This window comes from Parasteatoda tepidariorum, chromosome 3 (genome assembly GCF_982258835.1).
Source record: "Parasteatoda tepidariorum strain Cologne lab strain chromosome 3, Ptep-v5.0, whole genome shotgun sequence".
In the NCBI taxonomy this organism is placed as follows: domain Eukaryota; kingdom Metazoa; phylum Arthropoda; class Arachnida; order Araneae; family Theridiidae; genus Parasteatoda; species Parasteatoda tepidariorum.
In genome coordinates, this window is record NC_141757.1 from 18,249,661 (window position 1) to 18,271,586 (window position 21,926).

General features: G+C 29.5%; 2 protein-coding genes across 2 annotated transcripts in view; both read left to right on the forward strand.

The window, feature by feature from the left end:
* Positions 1 to 830: 830 nt before the first annotated feature.
* On the forward strand, positions 831 to 2,489 carry LOC107441063 (intraflagellar transport protein 74 homolog). The gene is made up of 2 exons (XM_087158547.1): positions 831 to 1,839; positions 1,987 to 2,489. The coding sequence occupies exons 1-2, from the start codon at positions 831 to 833 to the stop codon at positions 2,487 to 2,489; spliced, it is 1,512 nt and encodes a 503-aa protein (XP_087014673.1).
* Positions 2,490 to 8,230: 5,741 nt separating this feature from the next.
* Trim9 (E3 ubiquitin-protein ligase Trim9) overlaps positions 8,231 to 21,926 on the forward strand; it is a 29,159-nt gene continuing 15,463 nt past the window's right edge. Inside the window, exons 1-2 of the mRNA XM_043045672.3 lie at positions 8,231 to 9,361; positions 19,668 to 19,763. Of these exons, the coding sequence (XP_042901606.1) occupies positions 8,600 to 9,361; positions 19,668 to 19,763 (858 nt within the window). The 5' untranslated portion in view covers positions 8,231 to 8,599. The remainder of the gene's footprint in view (positions 9,362 to 19,667; positions 19,764 to 21,926) is intronic.

The window sequence follows — 21,926 nt, forward strand, 5'->3', positions numbered from 1 at the left end:
TCATATTGGATAAACCAAAAAGCACAGGGTAAAATAAAAATTTTAAAAAAATATTCAATGAGAAGTAAGTTGGAGAAATTTCTCAAAACCTTGAACGAATTGTATGCATCAATAAAAGAAAGAGTACACATCTTCAAATTTTCAGATAAAACAAAATAAAACGTCCATTCTTCAGAAGGTAATTATTGGAGTCACTTAACTCTGGACCAGATGTATAGAAACAAAAATGGTTATTTAGCTTGCTTGATATATGTACTGATCTATTTACAATTTCATAAAAAAAATCACTAAATAAGCACTGAAAACAATATAGCAGATGTACTCAACTAAACAAAACTGCACGTATGCACGTGACAAATTCGTAAAACTGATCATAAAAAATAAGAAATAAGTTAGGTTGAGATTTAGAATCGGGAACGCCATGGTTTGGCGGCGATAATTTTCTATCCGTTTTGCTGAAACGCCGTTTCTGGCGACCATGATATTCTTTGCAGTTTTGCTTTCAATGACGTCACATTCGGGTTACCGCAAATTTTGTTTATCGTTATGGGATTAGTTCTTGGTTGTACTTTCATATATATTAGTTTGTTTTCAAATCGTAAGAGGGGCTCTTGATTGTAAACTATTACCATCATTTTGAAGCATAAATATTTTTTGATTTAGTTCCTGCATATTTATCGTTGTGCAAATGTAAAAACAGAAAAACTGGATAATCTGATCCAAATATAGCAATTACATCTTTAGTACCGCTGCTCTAATTTTGATTGAGGTTTTATGGTATGTACAGCATTCGCTGTTCAATGCCCTTTCAGCAAAGCTAACTGGCAACAATGAGTGGACAACACGAGGCTGAATTTTCATCTAAAGTCAGAAAAAATCCTGAAAAAGTTGGACTTACGAAGACATCATCATCATCAAGATTATCAATGTCCAGCAGGCAATTGTCATTAGAATTCGGATGTAACTCAAAATCAAGCTTTGACTCAAAGCGTACCGATTTTGTCGTCTGTCCGAATCTCACCAATATTATCCTTTCGAATCAAGGATTCGTCACATCAAGGCCGAATTCCAGTTTAGAAAAAAGACAGATTCGAGACAAATCATATTACAAAGGATTGCTTTACAGAAAAGGATTTGAGATATCTTCCGTAACGAAAAGGCTTATGAAAGAGATTGACTTTATGAAAAGCGATCAGTCTGCTTACTTTTTGTACAAGAAAGCTGCCGAAAACAAAGCTTTGGAACTACGACGTCTGCAAGCAGCATTGGCGGACTATAATTTAGTAATTGATGCGATTAATTCCGATTATAATATAACTAGAATTGAGGAAAAGTGCCAAGAACTGAAAATGGACAATGAAAAACTACTGCAAGACGCTGAAACTTTATTCGAAAAACGGAAAGAAAAGGAAGAAATGGTGTCCAAACTTGAGGAGGAAATAAATCAAGACGAGTATGTATCAGAAATTTTGATGGCATCTGGTGATTCTCATAATCGCTACGAATATCTTCTGCGACTCGACAAAAAGCTTGCGTCAACTTTAAGAAATTTTGATACGGAACTAATTCAGTTGGCGTTGGAACGAGAAGAATTGGAAAAAGAGTGTGACTATTTGGGCAGAAAGGAAGCCAAACAACTATGTTACGTATTGAAAGAAAGAGAGACAAAAAGGAATAATCTTGAAGAATGCAGCATAGAAAACAAGGATTTCCAAAAGCTAAACCAGATGAGGGAAGAAATTGGTGAATTGCTACAATGCATTCTGAAAGAAACGATCGATATTAAATCTCAAATAACCCAAAAAGAAGCAGAACTAATAGACAAGGAAGAATTCGATGGCAAACGAAAAGAACGACAAGAAAAAGTTGAAAAACTGAAGAAGAGAGAGAAAGAAATGGATGAATTTCTTTTATTCTTTAACCAAAATCGTGAGATTTTGTTGGATGAGTGTTACAAGAATAAGAAAAAAATTCAAAACTTTCTAGAAAAAATCAGCGAAATGATTAATCTAGACCAAAAAAAAATAATTCCCGTTAATAAAACGGAAGAGCAGATGCTTTTAGAATTAGCTAAACTCGATCAACTAGAAGTCCAAACGAAAGATGAACTAAATGATCTACGGAAAGAAATGGCATCATTAAAAGAACAACTAAAATCAGTTCCTGTAACTGAAGAAATGAAATGTTGTACTGAAAGTATGAAATCTGAGTTGTTGAAAGAAAGGGAAATTGTCTTGGTGCACTTAAATGGAATTCAAAAAGTTGTAAGGGAACTTAAAAAACTGTATGATACATTATCAAAAGAACTAAATGGAAATAAAACGTTTCAAGAATTATCTCAACTCGAAAAAAAGTGGCAAGATTTAGAGAAACAAAACTGTGCTATGCTTGAATATACATCAGATAATAAAAATCGCAACAGTTATTTAAATGTCAAAAACTCAGTTATGGGTCTTGCGCGTGACTTGAATAACACAATTATTACATGAATGCACAGCAAAATGTTAGAACCACGAAGTTGTACAAAAGCAAAACTTTTAAGGAATTGTTGTATTTGGGGACAAGCAAGATTTCGAATATGATGTCGTTAGAAATTAGTCTACAATAAGAAAAAAAAAAGAGACACTTATAATTAGTAGGAAATCCAGCCTTTTCGCTATGGTACCTCGTATTTTGAAGGAAAAAAAAATAGATGTTTTTAAAAATTTAGGTTCAATTTCTAGAATAAAAAAAAACCCACAAAAGGCGTATTTTTGTTATGTCAAATTTATGTATCACGCCTTTTTAGCTGTATGTCCATATTTTTTCAAATACGCATTTCAAGCTATGCCTATTTTTTTAAATGCATATTTTGAGATATTTCCATTTTTTTTATTTTGAAAATACGCATATCAATTCTTAAATATGCTTTTTGAGCTATATTCATTTTCTCAAACCTTATTTCAAGCTGTGGTCACATTTTCTTAAACTGACATTTTGAGTTATGTTCAAAATGTATAGGTCAACTACGACAATTCGCTTTTGAATCTTGCCCTCCTCAACTACAAGATACATGTTTGGACATCATCTAGCAGTTTTTATCAAACATGCATTTAGCATAATTCAGCAAACTAGCAGCTTTTTCGTTCCTCAATGAAATAGATACCCCACAAACGCAAATTGATAGAAATGTTATATTCCTCGAGAACAAATTGTTAAGGCTGCTTTATTTTAGCTTTGATTCTAGCAATGAAATTTAAACCCACCACAAAATTTGTAAACTAAAAATCGTTTGTGGTTGCCCCCTTTTACATGGTGGAAGCTATAGGATGGAGGTTACGACGTCCATGGGACCACTCGTATAGGGGTATGCAGAGGGGGAGATAAGGATTGGTAGATTTATGAAGAATTAGAATGCAGAAAGCGTTATTTTAACAATTTGTTCTTGAGGAATGTAACATTTATTTCAATTGGTTTTTGTTGGGTATCTGTTTCATTTTTAGGAACGAAAGAGGGCTCCATTCTCTGGTCGCTGTCACTCACTAACCCCCGAAACTGACACAGTTCCTTTCAAGTTTCCGTTTTAATACCTTAATATATTTTATAGTTATTATTTCATTCATTGCATTTATTAGCTACACTAGAGACGAAGCCCTCTACTCGTTATCGTATGCCAACAGATCTTTTCCGATCGTTTCACTCTTTTTTACCTGCCCAGCCCGCTATCGCGGCGTTCACTGATAGAGCGACAAAGATATATGGAGTGGATTTATTCTCTCACTGTAGAAAACACACTTTACAATTTTATTACTCCAAAATATATTTGAAATTTAAACAAAAAGCTTCAAAAATAAATTAACAGCAAATAACAGTCGACATGTTTCAAAAGTAGGCACCGATTTTCAAGACTTGCCAGACGTGAATGAGAAAAAACAAAAGTGGTTTAAATGAAAATGGGCGCCTATTTTTGAAGCGATTGAAACATGTCGACTGTTATTTTGCTACTTATTTATTTTTGAATCGAATGAAGTTTTTAATCAGGCCTAATGCTTCAGTATCCTGGGTTTATTTATTAATAGTAAGACTTTGTTCATGTTCATCAGGCTTAGATAACTTAACTGAAGGGGAAAAAAATCATACTGCAATTTTATTGTGGCTGCAGAAAATTATAGTTCGACTGCTAATAGTTGGCCCTAAAGTACGCAATAAAAAGGAGAAAAACTTCAATTTTGGCATAAATTAACTTAAAAACTAATGTTCTCCCAATTTTAAATAGTTTAAAGGTTACACTCCCATGAGTTTTTTTTTATAACCGTCGTAGAACAAAATACCCAATTTTCGGGATTACGACTACTAATCTCATATTCAACTCCGTAGCCTTGTAATTTTGAACCCAATCCAAAAGACAAGGGAACTCCTGGATCAAGTACTGGGAGAAATTTTCCTTCTTGGAGGACTTTTTGATGGAGCTAACCCGCATTTGCGTTACATGGAGAGGAAAACCGCTAAAACCTACCACGGTTAGCCTGACGGCAAGGGGGCTCTAACTCATGATCCGTCTACCACTGAGGATATTTTACGTCAGCACTGTGGTCGGTGCAACCCGGATGTGGAATTCGTATTGACCAGCCATCGCCGGGATTCGAACCCGGTTCATGTCATTGGAAGGCGAACGCTCTATCACCTAAGCCATAACTGCTCTTCACCCCATGACTCACCAACCCTCAGATTTGCTTTCGCATTTTTTTTTCTTTTCCTCAGATTGTTTCACAACTTCAGTCAGCTTCTCTTGCTCATTTTGACTGTTTTAAAATGACTTATAAATGTTCAAAAAATCTAAATAAAATTATTAGTACACACACGTGTAGAAGCAAAGAAAAAATAAAAGGAATTTCACATTAAAAAAGCGTAACTTTGATTTCTTTATCATTTATTTGTCCTTTATTCTTTATCATTCTTTGGGATTAAATAAGTTTAAAATACTAAATGTAAAATTTGCATAATTTCAGAATAAAAAGTAGCAATTCAAATCGAAAAGCCAAAATGGTAACTGATGAAAGGATGATCTCACGTCAGACACATGAGGAAGGGCTACTATGAAGGTTTACTGTGAGGAAGGGCTCTTGATATTAATTTATATAAATATTAACGCCAAGTCTAATTAAAATAATTTTAAAAAAAACACATGAAGGAGAATATTTGACTTTGTTTGTTTCCAAAAGATTTGGAAAATGCGCAGTTTTATTAACAATTCGGTGCTTAATAAAAAATATTTTTAAAATTTAATAACTCTGAAACTATCTTTAAAAAAAAACTTTTTATACTTTAATCAAAAGTCTACGCGCTTACAAAACATTATTTTACGGTAGTTAATTTTTCACTTTTACACCGAAAATCTTTCAATGTAAACTATTTAATTATCCTAAAAGTAATTCGAAATTTAAAAGAGACGCGTTACACATCTTCTAGCATACAAAATGTGGTTGTAAGAAAATCATAATTTTCTTGCTAATAGTTTTCGCTAAACTGAACTACGCGGCGGGAAAAAAACATCATCTTTTAGATAAAATCAGTCTGAAACTAATGTTTTCTTAGTAAAATTATATTTGAAATTACACTTCCTGTTCATTCACTATCGCTTGCCCACCCTCGAAACTGCTTGCGTTTTGTCTCAAATTGCTTCGCTCGCTCATTTCACTTATCTTAAAATGACCATTAAAGTACATACGTTAAAAAGTTCAAAATAGAATTATAATATTATTTATACACGTTTATAAACAAAATATGAAGAAAAAAAATCAGATAGAAAAAGAAGTCTTATTCCTGTTTTTTATTTATTAATTTTTTTAATTCTAGCCTCAAAATTAAATAACTTTAAATTACTAAAATAAAATTAAAAACTGAGAATTCCAATTATGATAAAATAATAATTCAAATCTTAAAGCCAAAATAGAAATTCAAATTGAAAAGAAGTCAAATCTACTCTTTTGATTTTTATCCGGCTGTTAATGCGTTTGAATTACGAAACTTGACCTGAAATATACTAAAATTAAAATAACTTATTTAGGTTAAAAAATTTAAATTTCGTATAATTGAATAGAAACCTCACCACAATAGAAAGGAGAAGCGGACAAGAACAGAAATGGAAAAGAAATTTTTTTGAACTAGAACTAATGAAACCAGGGGGAAGAAATTTCTTTTAAAAACGAAAACAGATCATACGATAATGTTTTCGTTCAAATTACGAAAACTATGAATATATTATATTCAATATAACCTCCCAAGATAACGTAAAAAAATCAGAGGAAAAAAAGTCTGATAACTTTTAACTTAATTCGAAATTTAAAAAAAATCGAACAAATTATCTTCAGTCATAAGAGTATGTGGCCACAAAAAAGTAATAGTCTTAAGGGGTTAGTTTTTTCTTCAAATCAAAAAACCTTCAAATGATAATTTCACCGATAATATCGTGATAATTTGAATCAGTATCGGAGAAATGTCGCGATAATTTTTCCAATACTTAGTCAAAATTTAAATGAGATTTCTGTTTGCTATTTTTGATTCCTTGGTTGCAAAAGATCATATTTCTTCTACCCGCTTATAATTTTCGCTAAACCGAATAGAAGGCGAAAAAACATCTCTAAGTAAACGTGGTTTTTTGAAGTTACATCGCCAAAGAAAATAAAACTGCTACAGTTTAAGTGTCTTACACTTAAAGCAAAACTGTAATTTTGCAATTTATATGCCATTTTACAGCAAAGAATTAGCTGGGTTTTAGAACAGACAAATAAATAAAATATTTTAAAACTTATTAAACCTTTTTTTAAATCGCCAATTTAGCGATAGTTTTCCTACTAGATGAAAATTATCAAAATCAATGAATTATTATTATTTTTTGCAATTTTTTATGAGCCCAGCTAATGCAGCATTGGAGAAAGTTTTTAAATATTAAAAAATTAGACCACAAAAGCTTTTCATTTTCTCATAACTGTGGGCTTTTCCTTGCTGTGTAACTCAAATGCTGGTTAGTTCCATCAAAATGTCCTCCACGAAGGCAAATATCTCTTACTACTTGGTTCAGGAGTTCCCTTGTCTTCAGGATTGGGCTCAAAATTACAAGGCTACAAAGCTGAACATTGATAGTCGTAAACTCAGATTTGGGTCGGCTGTAAAACGCCGGTTATAAAATAAAGTATATACCTTATAATTTTGAACTCAATCTAGAAGACAAAGGCACACTCGGAGAAAATTCTGGATAACTTCTCACGGTTAGTCCGACAATATTTTTTGTCAAGATTTGGTAGTTGGACGTTAGAAATAGGCAAAAGAATGTTTAAACATAAAAAAAGAAGGAAAAAAACTATTAATACATTTTCCAAAGCTTAGGAGAATATTGTAACAAAAATTTTAGTTTCATATGAAAAATTAAATTTTAACAAATATTTTTGAACGAAGTATTAAAATATTTCAAAACAATTCCAGAAAAAGAACTATATATTATTATACTTACGGAACAATTCGTTAAGATGTTTAATGGAAGATTTTTTGTGTATACTCATAAACTGATTGTATTTATGAAAAAGAAAAAAAAAATTCAAATTGATTAAAAAATTTTTTTCTTTCTCTTTTTTATTATGATTGCTTCTTAACTAATTAAAGCTCTATAAATCATACATCTATCCAAGAAAAGACTATGAGTATGTTACTATTTTTTCATTCATTAAAATAAATTTTAAATATTTATTTCAATAAATTTATAATATTAAATTCCGTTTAACAAATCTATTTTTTACCTCTTTCTTAACTTATTTATATTTAGTGTTTATACTAGTTTACAATCTGTCTCTTTGTTGGGTTGAAAAAATAACAATCTAACAACTAAAATAATAATAATAATTATCAGCGATAAATTATGCTTATTATACGGAAAAAATTGTAATAAAATATTATTTTTCATTATAAGGTTAAAAAATACGATAGTACATTTAATATGGTCTACCCCTAAGCAATTAATTTATTAGCTTTTGTTAAGTTAATTAATATCTCTAAGTATTTGAAGGGAATAGTTTAAATATTTTAAAATATTTATAGTGAGCCAGCGAAGAACAAAAAATCTCGAAACAGAGCAAGAAAATTTAATCCAGTTATACCGCTTAAACTACCGATTTTGAATCACTGTTATCCTTAACGGTTCTAAAGTATCTGTTCTTTTTCAAGAAAGGTGTGACTCACCGTTTTCGGAGCAACTCTGAAAGGCTAGTTGTGATTGGAGCATGGACTGTCAACATCAGAGTGATGAAGAAAGATTGTGGTGGAGAGTCTTTTGTTAAACGAAATGTTTTAATAAAGCTTTTTCGTTTTATTTGAAATTTACGTTGTACAAGGATTAATTCAAATAAAGACTAGAATTTATCAACGTACTTTTTTTCTTCCAACAGTGATGTGATTTGAGCTGCGTGAATTAATTTTCTGTCGAAATAGAGCGAAACCGAATATAGCGTCCTCTAGTTCTAGTCGAGTGCTGCTCCGCCGAGCATTCTGGATTCTGGTGCTTGCCTCGCCCGTGATAATGGCGATTTCCGAGTATTTATATTGTTTATGTATTCTAAAATAAAGCAAAATGATGGAGGATGAATTAAAGTGCCCCTTGTGTAAACATTTTTACAGCAATCCGGTGCTTTTACCTTGTTATCATTCCCTGTGCTTAAACTGTGCTCTACATGTCCAGCAGCCCGCACAGCAAGTGAACCAAGCGACACAGGAAGATGCAAATCATCTGAATGATATTCCTCCTGATTGCCCTGATGTCGATAAATTGAGCTTGGTCAGTGAAACAGATAGCGGTGTCGTTTGTAACAGCAGACCAAACAGTTATGTGGGTACTCCGAGTCAGGGTATTCTTCTACCGCCTTTACACAGTAGTGCCCTGTCTCTGAGCTGCCCCGTGTGTCAAAAAACTGTGTATTTCGATGATAATGGAGTACACAATCTTCCTAAAAATCGCGCTTTACAGAACATAGTGGATAAGTACGGCGAGAGCAGGAATCTCGCTGTGCAGTGCCAGTTGTGCGAAGATGAACCGCAAGAAGCGGCTGTGATGTGTTTACAATGTGAAGTATTTTATTGCAATGTGTGCCGCGATAATTGTCACCCCGCCCGGGGACCACTAGCCAAACATACTTTAGTCAATCCACACGAGGGTAAAGCTGCCCTCAGGGCCAAAAATAAAAACAAAGAACCGAAATGTTCGGATCATAATGAAGAAGCACTCAGTATGTACTGCATGCTTTGTAAAGTAGCTGTTTGTGTTTTGTGCTTACAAGAAGGCAGGCATTTGAGTCATGATGTTCAAGCACTTGGTTCTATGTGTAAAGCTCAAAAGGTAAATGTTGAAAATCGACATTCATTCATCAATTAAATTGCCAATATTGTGTCGCTCTTTTGATTTTGAAAATTACCTTGTATGTATGTGATTTATTTAAGTAAACATTAATTAATGCTGTATGATAACAAATCAGTATCTTTAATAATTATTTTTATTCCTGAATCAGGGGTCTGTCCATACCAAATTTTCTATTACTGTGGTAGCTTCACTGATCAGCGACTTTAGGAAAAACCGTAGTTTCACAAAATACTTTTTCTTAAAATTTTATTTTTGTGTCCCATAAGAAACGATAGATCCATATTTTTGTGTTGATTTATTAATATAATTTTTAATTTTCGCAATAGAAAAATGTCTAAATTTTCATGAAATATGTACCTCTCAGAAAAACCTAGACAGATCCCTGTGAATGCTCTTTGTCTTTCGTAAAAGACTAAAAGTTCAGGGTGCGTAGCGTTTTTAAAAAGTGCTTAAAGGTGTTTATTTTTGATTTTCCTTTTTTAAAAACCCTTAAAGGTGCTTTTTTCATTGGGTGTTTTTAAAAAGTGCTTAATTTTCCTTTTTTCAAAATGAGATTTTTCCTTCACTGTGTTGTTTTTCGCTTCGAATTTTGCAAAAAAGGGCAGTTCACATTGTTTTCTTCAGCGTTTTCACAATTAATTCAATCCCAATTTATGAGGCGTATTTTCAGTCCGTAGCGTATGAAAACGCCATTCGTTTTACATGATTCAAAATTTCATCATTTTTGACAATTTCCAAATACTATGCCGAAAGTTTTTTTTATTTTTGACATGACGGTTAAAACAAGATAAAACCGTCAATTGTCAAAAACTTTCCAACCCTGCCTAATTATCATATTTTTTTAAAGTGCTTAAAAATCTTTTTGAGTGCTTAACCCCTTCTCGCTGCTGTGAAAATAATGGGGTGAGATTTCGTCCGCTATTTCTCGCTCCCGTGATATTGACGGGCTGGAGTGTTCAGTAGTAACGTGCCAATAAGAATAAAACTAATTCATTTCTTTTGCCCGGAAAACATTTTATTTCTCATTTTACACACCTGAAAGCAGTACCAGTATATTTTTAAGGTAATTGTAGATAGTCAGTTTATTTTGAACTAGTTGCAGCTCTAATCAAATACGAATACAAATGCCAAAAAATTGGCACTTTTATGACCGTTTTCTAGAAAATTAATCGATCGTTAAGGGGTTAAAAGGTGCTTTTTTTTGTTTAATAATTTGACTGCACACCTTGAAGTTGTATTAATAAGTTTTGATATTAATTTCCTACATTGAAAGATATTTAAGCAACTATACTTCCACAATCTTAAGTTACCTCACAATTATCTTTTATTTATTTCCTTTTTTTCATCAAACTTTAAGTTGGGACAGCTCTGCCACCATCACCAATATTCCTAGAAATATTTGTGTCCGTCCTAGTAATGTATGTGTTATGTATAATAATTATCATATATAATTTTTGTTATACAGTGCAGAACCCGTTATCCGGAAACCAGAAAACCTTTTGACCGAAACAAAATTCGATACATTTTCCCTCTATTTTTTTTAAAAAAATGTTTTTTTCCTCTTAAGATTTTAGGATTTTTCTATCTTTTTTGAAAGATGTTTACCTTACCATCATTTTGGAAATAATTATTAGTGTATTACTTCATCATTTTTTCTTCTTTTTAAGATTATTTCCAAATATTTTATTTTTAGTTTGGTTTAACAATGAAAAAACAGCTTTTTGTAGTGATTCAGAAAACCGGAAAAATCAGTTATCCGGAATAGCGATGGTCCCGATCGTTCCAGATAATCGGTTCCCTACTTTATATATTTGTAAGATTATGGAACAGAAACTAAGCAGTGTTTTCACTACAGCGCGAGAACGCGAGAATCTCGCATATTTTTTTAAATTCTCGCATTAAAAAATGATTACCGCGAGAAATTCGCGCAATCTATAAAAAAAATTTCAAAATTAGCGAATTTCTCGCATTTTGAAAAAAATTTCTCCTTTGCGCCATTTAGAATAAAATCCGTTTCACTTTTCTTCCTGGATCTTTTATTATTTTCAACATCTGCCCCATTATCTAGCTTCCCTATTTACCAGTATTGTTCAGAACCTTTAAGAACAACAGAACACCATCCTTCTGAACCATGGAACCTCTTTCAGAACGCATTTCTCTGCAACCACGTGTTTACCGTGGGTAAGGTTTCTTCATGTAAGACGTTAAAAGTTTTTGCTCGTTAATGTAAGATGGACAAATACCTTGTAAAGCCAATATCTTCTACTCCGAAACGGACAAATGAAAATGAAACAAATGTGGGTAGAAGCGATCAAAACGAAACAAATACGCATTTGAGCAACCTAATGAGAATAGCTGATGAAAAAAGTAGATGTAGAACATTTTCCATATGATGATGCAGCAAAAATATTCAATGCTTTAAAAATTAGAAGATGTTAAAAATGCATCATAATTAAAGAAAAAAAATTTTTTTTCAAGTCTCTTTACGTTTTTTTTTTTTTTTTTAAATTTTTGAAATCTCACTTAACTTTTTGAAATCTCACCCTGCTTTTGAGAAAGGGTGAGAAATTCTCACCCATTTTTTTTCTGAGATGAAAACACTGCTAAGGATGAGAATAGTGAGGAGAAAAAACATGAACACTAAACTCTGGTTTGGGGTCAGTTAACTTTTTGGACAAGCCAGCTCGTAATTTTCATATGACGTCTATTTTTTTTATCTAATAGTAATTCTTTCATCAATGTATTAAATAATTCTATTTGTAAAATGAACTACAGGAAAGTTAAAATTTTGAAGAATGTATTCCGATTCACGATATTTTAGAAACTTATGGCTTATTATTACCTAAACATTAATTATTAATGTAACCTTGAAAAAAATAATGGATTACATTTATTCAATGATCATTTTTCAATAATTGAATAATAATTTAAAACCATTTTAGTAATAAATATTTACTATTTTAACTGTAATATTGTTTTTGAATAATAATGAGTATTAACTCATTTTATGATTCTGCTTTGATTTGTAAGTGTAAAAAAATCTAATTCTAAAAAATAAAATTAAAAATCAACTTTTTTTATTTGTCAATCCTGCTGTATGGATATATGCATTGCAACTGGCTAAAGACAGATAAGAAAATAAAAACAAGAATTTTTAACTTTCTTCATAGATCAATCAAAATTTAATTTTATGTTATTTGTAGCAGGGTTTGAAAAAACCCAACCCGCCTGGGTTTTATTGAAAAAACCCGGGGAAAATTGGGTTTTATTTGAAAAAACCTGGGGAAAATTGGGTTTTTTCATTTAGTGCTCATAAATTTCACTGTGAAAATATTTTTATTCATTAAATAGAGTTGTACAAGTAAACACTAAAATTTCATCTGACTTTTACCTGTATTAAAATTAAACTGGAATAAATATTTAATGGTCTTCAATGTTTTTATAATACGATTAATAGAAAGTGAAATTAAAATTTTGTATAATTATAAAGAGTATCAGTTACTTGTCCCTTTTTTCAAATATTTAGATAAATATATGCATTTTAACTTTATTGTTTCAAAAAACAAATTAATCTTAAAATTATAAAAAAGCATATATAAAAAGTTATAGCTCATTTTTTAAAAATCAGATAATAAAACTTTAAATTTGTTTATTGTTGTTTAATGTATCACTTAATAAATTTTTTTGTTTTGTTTGCTTTCAATATTTTTAAACATGATTAAAAGAAACAAAATAAATTGTATTCAAATGAAATCTTAAAAATATTTAAAAAATCTTAAAAGTAATATTTTAATTTTTAACTGTTTTTTAATTGTGATAAACTTTCTCCAATAATTAAAAATTGTCAGCAGATGTTAAGAGTTAACTTAAAAAAAGGTCAATTTTTTCCTTTATTATTATTATCATACAACAGATTCTAAGTGTCTACATTTCTCTCTTAGATGGCAATACACTTTTACGAGTTTTGTAGCTTTATCTATTCCTAATCTATTTCGAAGTTTACTCTGCACCAAACCGAAAGTTGAAAAGTGTCTTTCGATAGAGACAGAGGATGCTGGTGCTGAGTGCAAAGAAAAAAGAATTGACAGAAATTTTGTGGAAGCTAGGAATTTTATTTATTTACTTATTTATTTATTTTTTTTTGCCATAATTTTCCACTATTTTTTGATGAAAGCTGTTCAATAACAGTGTCAAGCATCATTGTTTTTGGAAAGTATTCAGGATCGGAAATTTTGGATGCCATAACATGTGGCAGAAATTCTGGATGATGCTTAGAAAGACAGCTTTCTGCTAATTGGTCTTGTTCATCATTTAAAAATTGTCCCCTTGTTTCGGGATCCAGGATTCATATGCTGATAAATGATGTGGCTGAACAGCCTGATCTTTTAACAAAATGTTTATGGGATTCTAATTCATCACACGATAGTAAGTTAATTCATATTTCAACAGGTTCTGAAATTGAAATGTTTTCTGGTTGAAGCTTTTTTAAAGCTTCAGAAACAATTGATATCTGTTTTTCCCAATTGATAGTTTATTGGTAAAGCCCAACATTATTTAATTTTTTTGACTTATAAAATTGTTCAAGAACAATCTCTTCATATTTATGGTAATTATTGGCAAAAGTTTTTACGCGCTCACAATATGAATTCCACCTAGTATCATTTGGTCATCAAGCAGTTTTTTTCATTTACCCATCCATGTGCTTGATGCACATTTCTAAAATATTTGTTAACTTCAACGATATGTCCAATAATAGTATTAGGAGATATACTTCTTTTTGAACCAAATTTAAAAAAAAAAAAACAATTTGTGAAAAAAATCACCAAGTGGGTTTTTTCAAAGTGTGCCCACTTGGGGAACCCTGATTATATGTATTTTATATTAAGTTTAAATAACGCATTATCACTAATACATATTTGAATCTTCTTTATTTTTAAATACATCACGTTTCATAATTTTTTAACTCAAGAATTATAAAATATAAATGCAGTAATATAAAAGGAACAAGTTTATTAATCTTTTTGTTTTCACACACATTTATTTACTATATTTATTAAACATATGGATGTTACCCATTATAAAATTATAATCTGTAAATATTTATAATCAGTAAAAACTAAAATTTCATCTGACTTGAGTTAAATAAAAAACTGAAATACATATTTAATGGTCTTACATGTTTCTATAATAAGATTAATAGAAAGTGAAATTAAAACTACGTATAATTATAAAGAGTATCAGTTACTTGTCCCATTTGTTTTCAAATAATTAACCCTAGGAAAAGGATTTCATTTTTAGATAAATAATTTTAAAAAGTTCTCCTATAAAAAGTTTTAGCTTTTTTTTTTTTAAGCTAGAAAATAAAACTGTTTAAATTTGTTAATGTATCGCTTGGTAAAAAAAAGAAAGAAATTGTTTCTTTTCAATTTTTTTTAATATATTATATTATTATATTACCTGTATGTATTTTATTACCTGTTTATTAATATATAAAGCATGCAACTATAGTTGAAAAATTGATCTTTTCAGACTATATTATTTAAATTTTTATTTGATTTAATATCATTAAAATATTACTTTTTTGAAAAAACCCACTTGAAGTTTTCAATAGCACCTACTATAAAAATTATATGAATATTTGAGTTTCTTTTACTTTACTAATATTAAAAACTTAATCATATAAATCATGCAACTCTATTTGACAAATTTATGCTGCACAATAAATTATATAAAAATAAATGTGAAACAATAAGTTTTAGTAAAAAAAAAAAAATTTTTTTTTTTGAAAAAACCCACTTATCGTTCCAAGTGGGTTTTTTCAAGGTGGGCCCACCCAATAAAACCCGGGCGGGTTTTTTCAAAGTGGGCCCACTTGGCGAACCCTGATTTGTAGTCATTATATTTATTTCCCTTAATTTACAAATATATGTAGTTTACCCAGTATATTTTTTTAAAACTTTCTATGTTTTTGAAAGTTCTTTTTTTTTACATTTTTTTTATTATATTCCTGGGGGGGTGGGAATCAAAAAATTTTAACTAGTTATATTTTTTTAAAAAAAAGTTTTAGGTGGTTTTAATAATGTTTTTTTTTTTCTTTCGTCAACTCTACCGAAAAATTGTAAAAAAGAAGCTCAAGCTAGCAGGTTTGGTTTGGCTTTTATGTAAAATTTGAATGTCTCTAAAATAATTGTATATTTTATAAAATATTTAGTTTTAAGATTTAATGTTTAAGTACTTTTTTAATGTTATTAATGTACACCAAATAAACAGACCCACAGTGGACTAATCAAAAGTCGCAGTTTCTAGTAGATCTCTGAATTTAAGCATTATTTTCAGCTTCTAGTAAGCAATTGAGTGACCATTTTGATCAGCTTACAGAGGGACTGAGAGTTCAGGCTGTCAAAGCAGGTTTGCCATGCCGTTTTTAGAGGATCGAAATTGTGATGGCATGTCTTCGGATCTTCCTAAGGGATGTTTTTCATTACCAATATTCCATTGTTGAGTTTGACGTAAATAATGTACTACCACTACTACCCGTTAAACTAATTTTTATAAAACATTAGTTATCGTGCTAAAATGAGTTCTTGTAAAAAAAAATATTTAAAAATTAATAAATGTAAAGTTCTATATAACAATATTCTGTGTCTTATATTTGAAGAGCAAAATCAGCTTATCAATAATTCATACTAATTTAGCATAGTTTCCATGTTTCCGTTGTCGACAAAAGTTTTACTCCAGATACATTAAAAACAAATCATAGCTCACAATAAATTATAATTACAACTTATAAATATTGAAAAATATTTTCTTGTATTTCTTACAAATATTTGTTTAGTTTTTGAATTATATTTTTTTCTGTCACTTTAATTGTTATATGGTTTAAATTCATGGTTGGTATTTTGTTTGGAAGAAACTTATTTCTTCCAATAAACCCCAGAAAAAACTAAACAAAGGGAAAAAATATAAGAGTTCTTTAGCAAAAATATAAGAATAGCTTAAATTAAATTTAATATAGTAACTACTTAAAAGCTTATAGTTTTTATAATACTGTAGGGAACCGATTATCCGGAACGATAGGGACCATCGCTATTCCGGATAACTGATTTTTCCGGTTTTCTGAATCGCTACAAATAGCCGCTTTTTTTTATTGTTAAACCCAACTAAAAAAAAAAAAATTAGGAAATAGTCTTAAAAAGAAGAAAAAACGATGAAGTAATACAGCAATGATTATTTCTAAAATGATGGTATGGTAAACATCTTTCAAAGAAGAAAGAAAAATCCTAAAATCTTAAGAGGAAAAAAAACATTTTTTTAAAAAAAATAGCGGGAAAATGTATCGAATTTCGTTCCGATTAAAAGGTTTTCTGGTTTCCGGATAACGGGTTCTGTACTGTAGTTTTAAAAACCAGTAGATCATATTATTTAAGAGTGTATTTAAGTATTCATACTCAATATTTATACATTCTCAATGTCTAACTTGTCAATGTCTATAAACTCAATGTCTTTATTTCTTAAGAAATTTGTTAAATTTATTGCTAAAATACAATAGGAAAAAATGTTGCCGATTTTTAATTTTCACTTATTTAAAAATAATGTACAATAGAACGATTATTATACGGACCGATCGAGACTAAACCGATCCGGATATCTTTCCTTCACATTTTTTCAAGGCTTAGGATTGCCTTTTGTATTAGTACTTATTATAACATATTGCAAATGGCAAGTTCAAAACTTTTTTTTTAAAATTCAATACCTGAAACCTGTTCTTTTATTAGAAACTACTTACCACCCACATTGAAACTGGACGAAAAAAAGCATGAGGTTTTTTTTGAAGTCACTGAGAGACAAAAGAAGCCACTTTTCAACCAGTTTTAGACATTCTGAAAATGAAGGAGTAATTTTTAAATAATTTTTTTTATGATCACATGGTTCTTGAACGATTCCGTAAATCGCCATTCTAATATATGAAGTAGCTTGAAAATTACTACTGAAAATTAGATTACAATTGTAAAGTGTTTTAATATTTGATATTTCTTTTTATAAGAGCTTCTTCCACTTGGATTGCCTTTTTAATAAAATGTGTTTCTTCCATTTTCATATTTTATTTATTAGTTTTATCCTTAACTATAATATCAAATGATAATAAATAAAATCTAACTGCTTGAGTAATAAACTGCACAAAAAATATTATAATAATATAAAAAAATTGGTCTATGTTTCATTTGTTCAAAAAAAAATTTCTAGTTTAATCTGTTTTTTTTTTTATGCTTAAATTTCTCAAACAGCGCCCAATTCTAGTATTTTGAGTTAGAGAGCTAGATTTCAGGGAAACTTTGTCAAGTGTGCTAATTGGTTTTGCTCTATAAATTGATTTGTGGAGATTGATTAATTTTTTGCAGCTTTATTTTTTAAATTTCTGAAGCTGCTTATTACAATTCTTTTAATAGCTGTTCTGCTAAGAACTTTAGGTATGGTCTATTTAGTTTGTTGTGAAATTAAACTCTCCAATAAACTTTATTCCTATGTATGTTCTAAAACTTGAAGAAACTTGTGCATATTTTTTAAGATATTATCATTTAAAATATAAAGGGCATGGGAAAATTATAGAAAAGAAATCTGTATTATATCTACACATATTAAATATTTTATGTTTGAATGCTCACATTTAATAGAGGCTTAGATTGGCTACATCTCAACTCGTAGGATTTAATAAATAAACTTATGTAAACAAAAGCTAATTTTGTCAATTAATCATATATTTTGATTTGAACGTAAGCTAATTCGTTTCCATATGTTGCCTATTAGTTCTTCAAAAGCTCCATTAATTTATATTACACTTTATTTATTGCATGATTTAAAATACATTTTAAATCTGGCAATAAATAAAAAGTTTGTTTAAAATGAATTTTCCAGATTGGCATGTTCCTGTATAATTCGAAACGTTCTAAGAAGAATAGTGAGGATTTTCTTTTTAGTGAAAACTACCTATTACAATAACAGGATTGTCTTAAAAGGATGAACGCAATGTTGGTTGCAGATACATGCAGTGTTAGTTTTTAACCCCGTGGCAGAATCGCAGTGACACGGCGACATTGTCGCAGATCGGTACAGAGTTCTTGCAGAAAGATTTTTCCTTTGAAAAGTGAAAAAAAAAAAACAACTTTTCTTTTCTACAGAAATTTACACGTATTATTTCAATCATGCATTTTGATAACCCCTTTTTGGCGCTCTCAATTTATTTCGATGGTATCGTAAATCGATATAATGCTTCGATTGTATTTTCGACAATTATTTATATTGATTTTCACGTGGATTTTTAATATCCCGATATATTTCAAACGATATGAAGAATTCGAATAGTGCATTTGATTATTTACTTTTTCAGGCAATAATTATATCGAATTTTTAGCAGTTATTGCTATTGATTTCTCCATAGTTTTTAAATTCCGAAATTTTTTATACGATATCAATGATATCGTATAAAAAATTCGTATCGTATTACAATAACCTAATCTCGAAACGAAACACGCTTTTTAGGAGTCCGATTCACGCGATTTCGTTGTCTATCTTTTTTCGGCAATTACTACAATCCTGATTTTAATTTTTTGTTTTACTGTGATGATTATTTACAAAATGCGAAGATTTAAATAACTTCTGCGTCCCATCCCCACCAAAATGCGAGAATATCACCTGTAATACTAAAATAAAAAATTATTACGCGTTCAATTAAATAAAAATATTTAGTTTTTTTTTTTTTTTTTATAAACACTTTTTTACCCAAACTTTTACTATTTAAACACACAAACTTTTGTTATTTTAAATGAGTAACACATATATTTGTTATTATTAAAAGTATCTTGCAGAAAGATATTAGAGATAGAGAGTTTCGTCGCAGACAGCTCGAAAAAATTCTGCCACAGGGGTTTTTAACTAGATTACTCATTTGTTTTGGTGTCCTTCGAAAACACCCTTCAGCTAAATAACGTTTTCTTTAAAAATTGTTAGTACGTATCGTTGAGTTATTAAACTTTTCTTTTTTACCCGCTATGTAAATGAGCTGAAAACAAGCAAATTGAAAACTACTGTCACTCGTGCAAGAATAAATTCTTATAATTTGGCTAAACTATTGTAAACCATTCACTATATAAAATTTTATTTGTTAAAAAAGGCAAACCAGCTTGTCCTGTCCCCAGATGTAGCTAGTTTTAAACGCTAAATTTTTATTTTATTGCTATTAATTGTACTAGATTCTTTATTATTTTATTCATTTATCTTCCTTTTATAGACTGAATTGTCTCAAAATCTTCAAATTCTGTCTGAGAAAGCAAAAGGTACAACTGAGTTTATTCAAAGGTTAAAGTGTATGACAGAAAAAACTTCTGTAAGTATTTAAAGTTCTTTTATTTTTTAAAATTATTGATTATACTTTAAATGTTATTGTTTAAATGTTTTAGGTATTTCAATTCAAGCAATATTAAGTCAAAATTTAAAGGATATTTCTGTCTATTAATAATGAAGAAGAAAAATCAACTTGAATTCTATTTAAAAATTTAATTTTGGCTTTAATTTTTGTAACTCTAGTTCAGCATTTTTATACTTATGCAAGATAATCAAAAGTATAAGCAGCCTATTTTGTTTTTGGTTATATAAATTTATCTGTATATCAAAGTTTTTCTTAGTTCTTAACCTTCCAATTGTGATTCAACTTCAAAATTAGATTATTAGCATTAGAAATTATTATTATTTTTTTTTTACATATGGCAAGCATCAAAAACCTTAGATGATATTCAGGAAGTCATAATACTTTTAAAATGTTTTTGTAGTACATTTAAAGTACTAAATTAACTGGTTAATTAATTATTTATTGATTGTGTATAAAGATGTGGCAGGTCCAAGCAGGGTTTGAAAAAACCCGGGGATTTTTGAAAAAACCCAACCCACCTGGGTTTTATTGAAAAAACCCGGGGAAAATTGGGTTTTATTTGAAAAAACCCGGGGAAAATTGGGTTTTTTCATTTAGTGCTCATAAATTTTACTGTGAAAATATTTTTATTTATTAAATAGAGTTGTATAAGTAAACACTAAAATTTCATCTGACTTTTACCTGTAATAAAATTAAACTGGAATAAATATTTAATGGTCTTCCATGTTTTTATAATACGATTAACAGAAAGTGAAATTAAAATTACGTATAATTATAAAGAGTATCAGTTATTTGCCCCTTTTTTTCAAATATTTTGATAAATATATGCATTTTTAGATACATTTTAACTTTATAGTTTCAAAAGACAAATTAATCTTAAAATTATAAAAAAAGCATATATAAAAAGTTATAGCTTATTTTTTTAAAATCAGAAAATAAAACTTTAAATTTGTTTATTGTTGTTTAATGTATCACTTAATAGAAATTTTTTTTTGTTTGCTTTCATTATTTTAAACATGATTAAAAGAAACAAAATAAATTGTATTCAAATGAAATCTTAAAAATAATATTTAAAAAATCTTAAAAGTAATATTTTAATTTTTAACTGTTTTTTAATTGTGATAAACTTTCTCCAAATAGTTAAAAATTGTCAGCAGATGTTAAGAGTTAACTTTAAAAAAAAGGTCCAATTTTTTCCTTTATTATTATTATCATACAACAGATTCAAAGGGTCTACATTTCTCTCTTAGATGGTGATACACTTTTACGAGTTTTGTAGCTTTATCTATTCCTAATCTATTTCGAAGTTTACTCTGCACCAAACCGAAACTTGAAAAGTGTCTTTCGATAGAGACAGAGGATGCTGGTGCTGAGTTCAAATAAAAAAGAATTGACAGAAATTTTGTGGAAGCTAGGAATTTTATTTATTTATTTACTTTTTTTTTGCCATAATTTTCCACTATTTTTTGCACTCAAGCATCATTGATTTTGGAAAGTATTCAGGATCGGAAATTTTGAATGCCATAACATGTGGCAGAAATTCTGGATGATGCTTAGAAAGACAGTTTTCTGCTAATTGGTTTTGTTCATCATTTAAAAATTGTCCCCTTGTTTCGGGATCCAGGACGCATATGCTAATAAATGATGTGGCTGAACAGCCTGATTGAATCTTTTTACAAAATGTTTATGGGGTTCTAATTCATCACACGATAGTAAGTTAATTCATATTTCAACAGCTTCTGAAATTGAAATGTTTTCTGATTGAAGCTTTTTTAAAGCTTAAGAAACAATTGATATCTGTTTTTCCCAATTGATAGTTTATTGGTAAAGCCCAACATTATTTAATATTTTTGACATATTATTATTAGATTCATTTTGATGTTCAAGAACAATCTCTTCATATTTATGGTAATTATTAGCAAAAGTTTTTACGTGCTCATAATATGAATTCCACCTAGTGTCATTGGGTCATCAAGCAGTTTTTTTCATTTGCCCATCCATGTGCTTGATGCACATTTCTAAAATATTTGTTAGCTTCAACGATGTGTCCAATGATAGTATTAGGAGCTACTTCTTCTTGAATCAAATTTTAAAAAACCAATTTGTAAAAAAACACTAAGT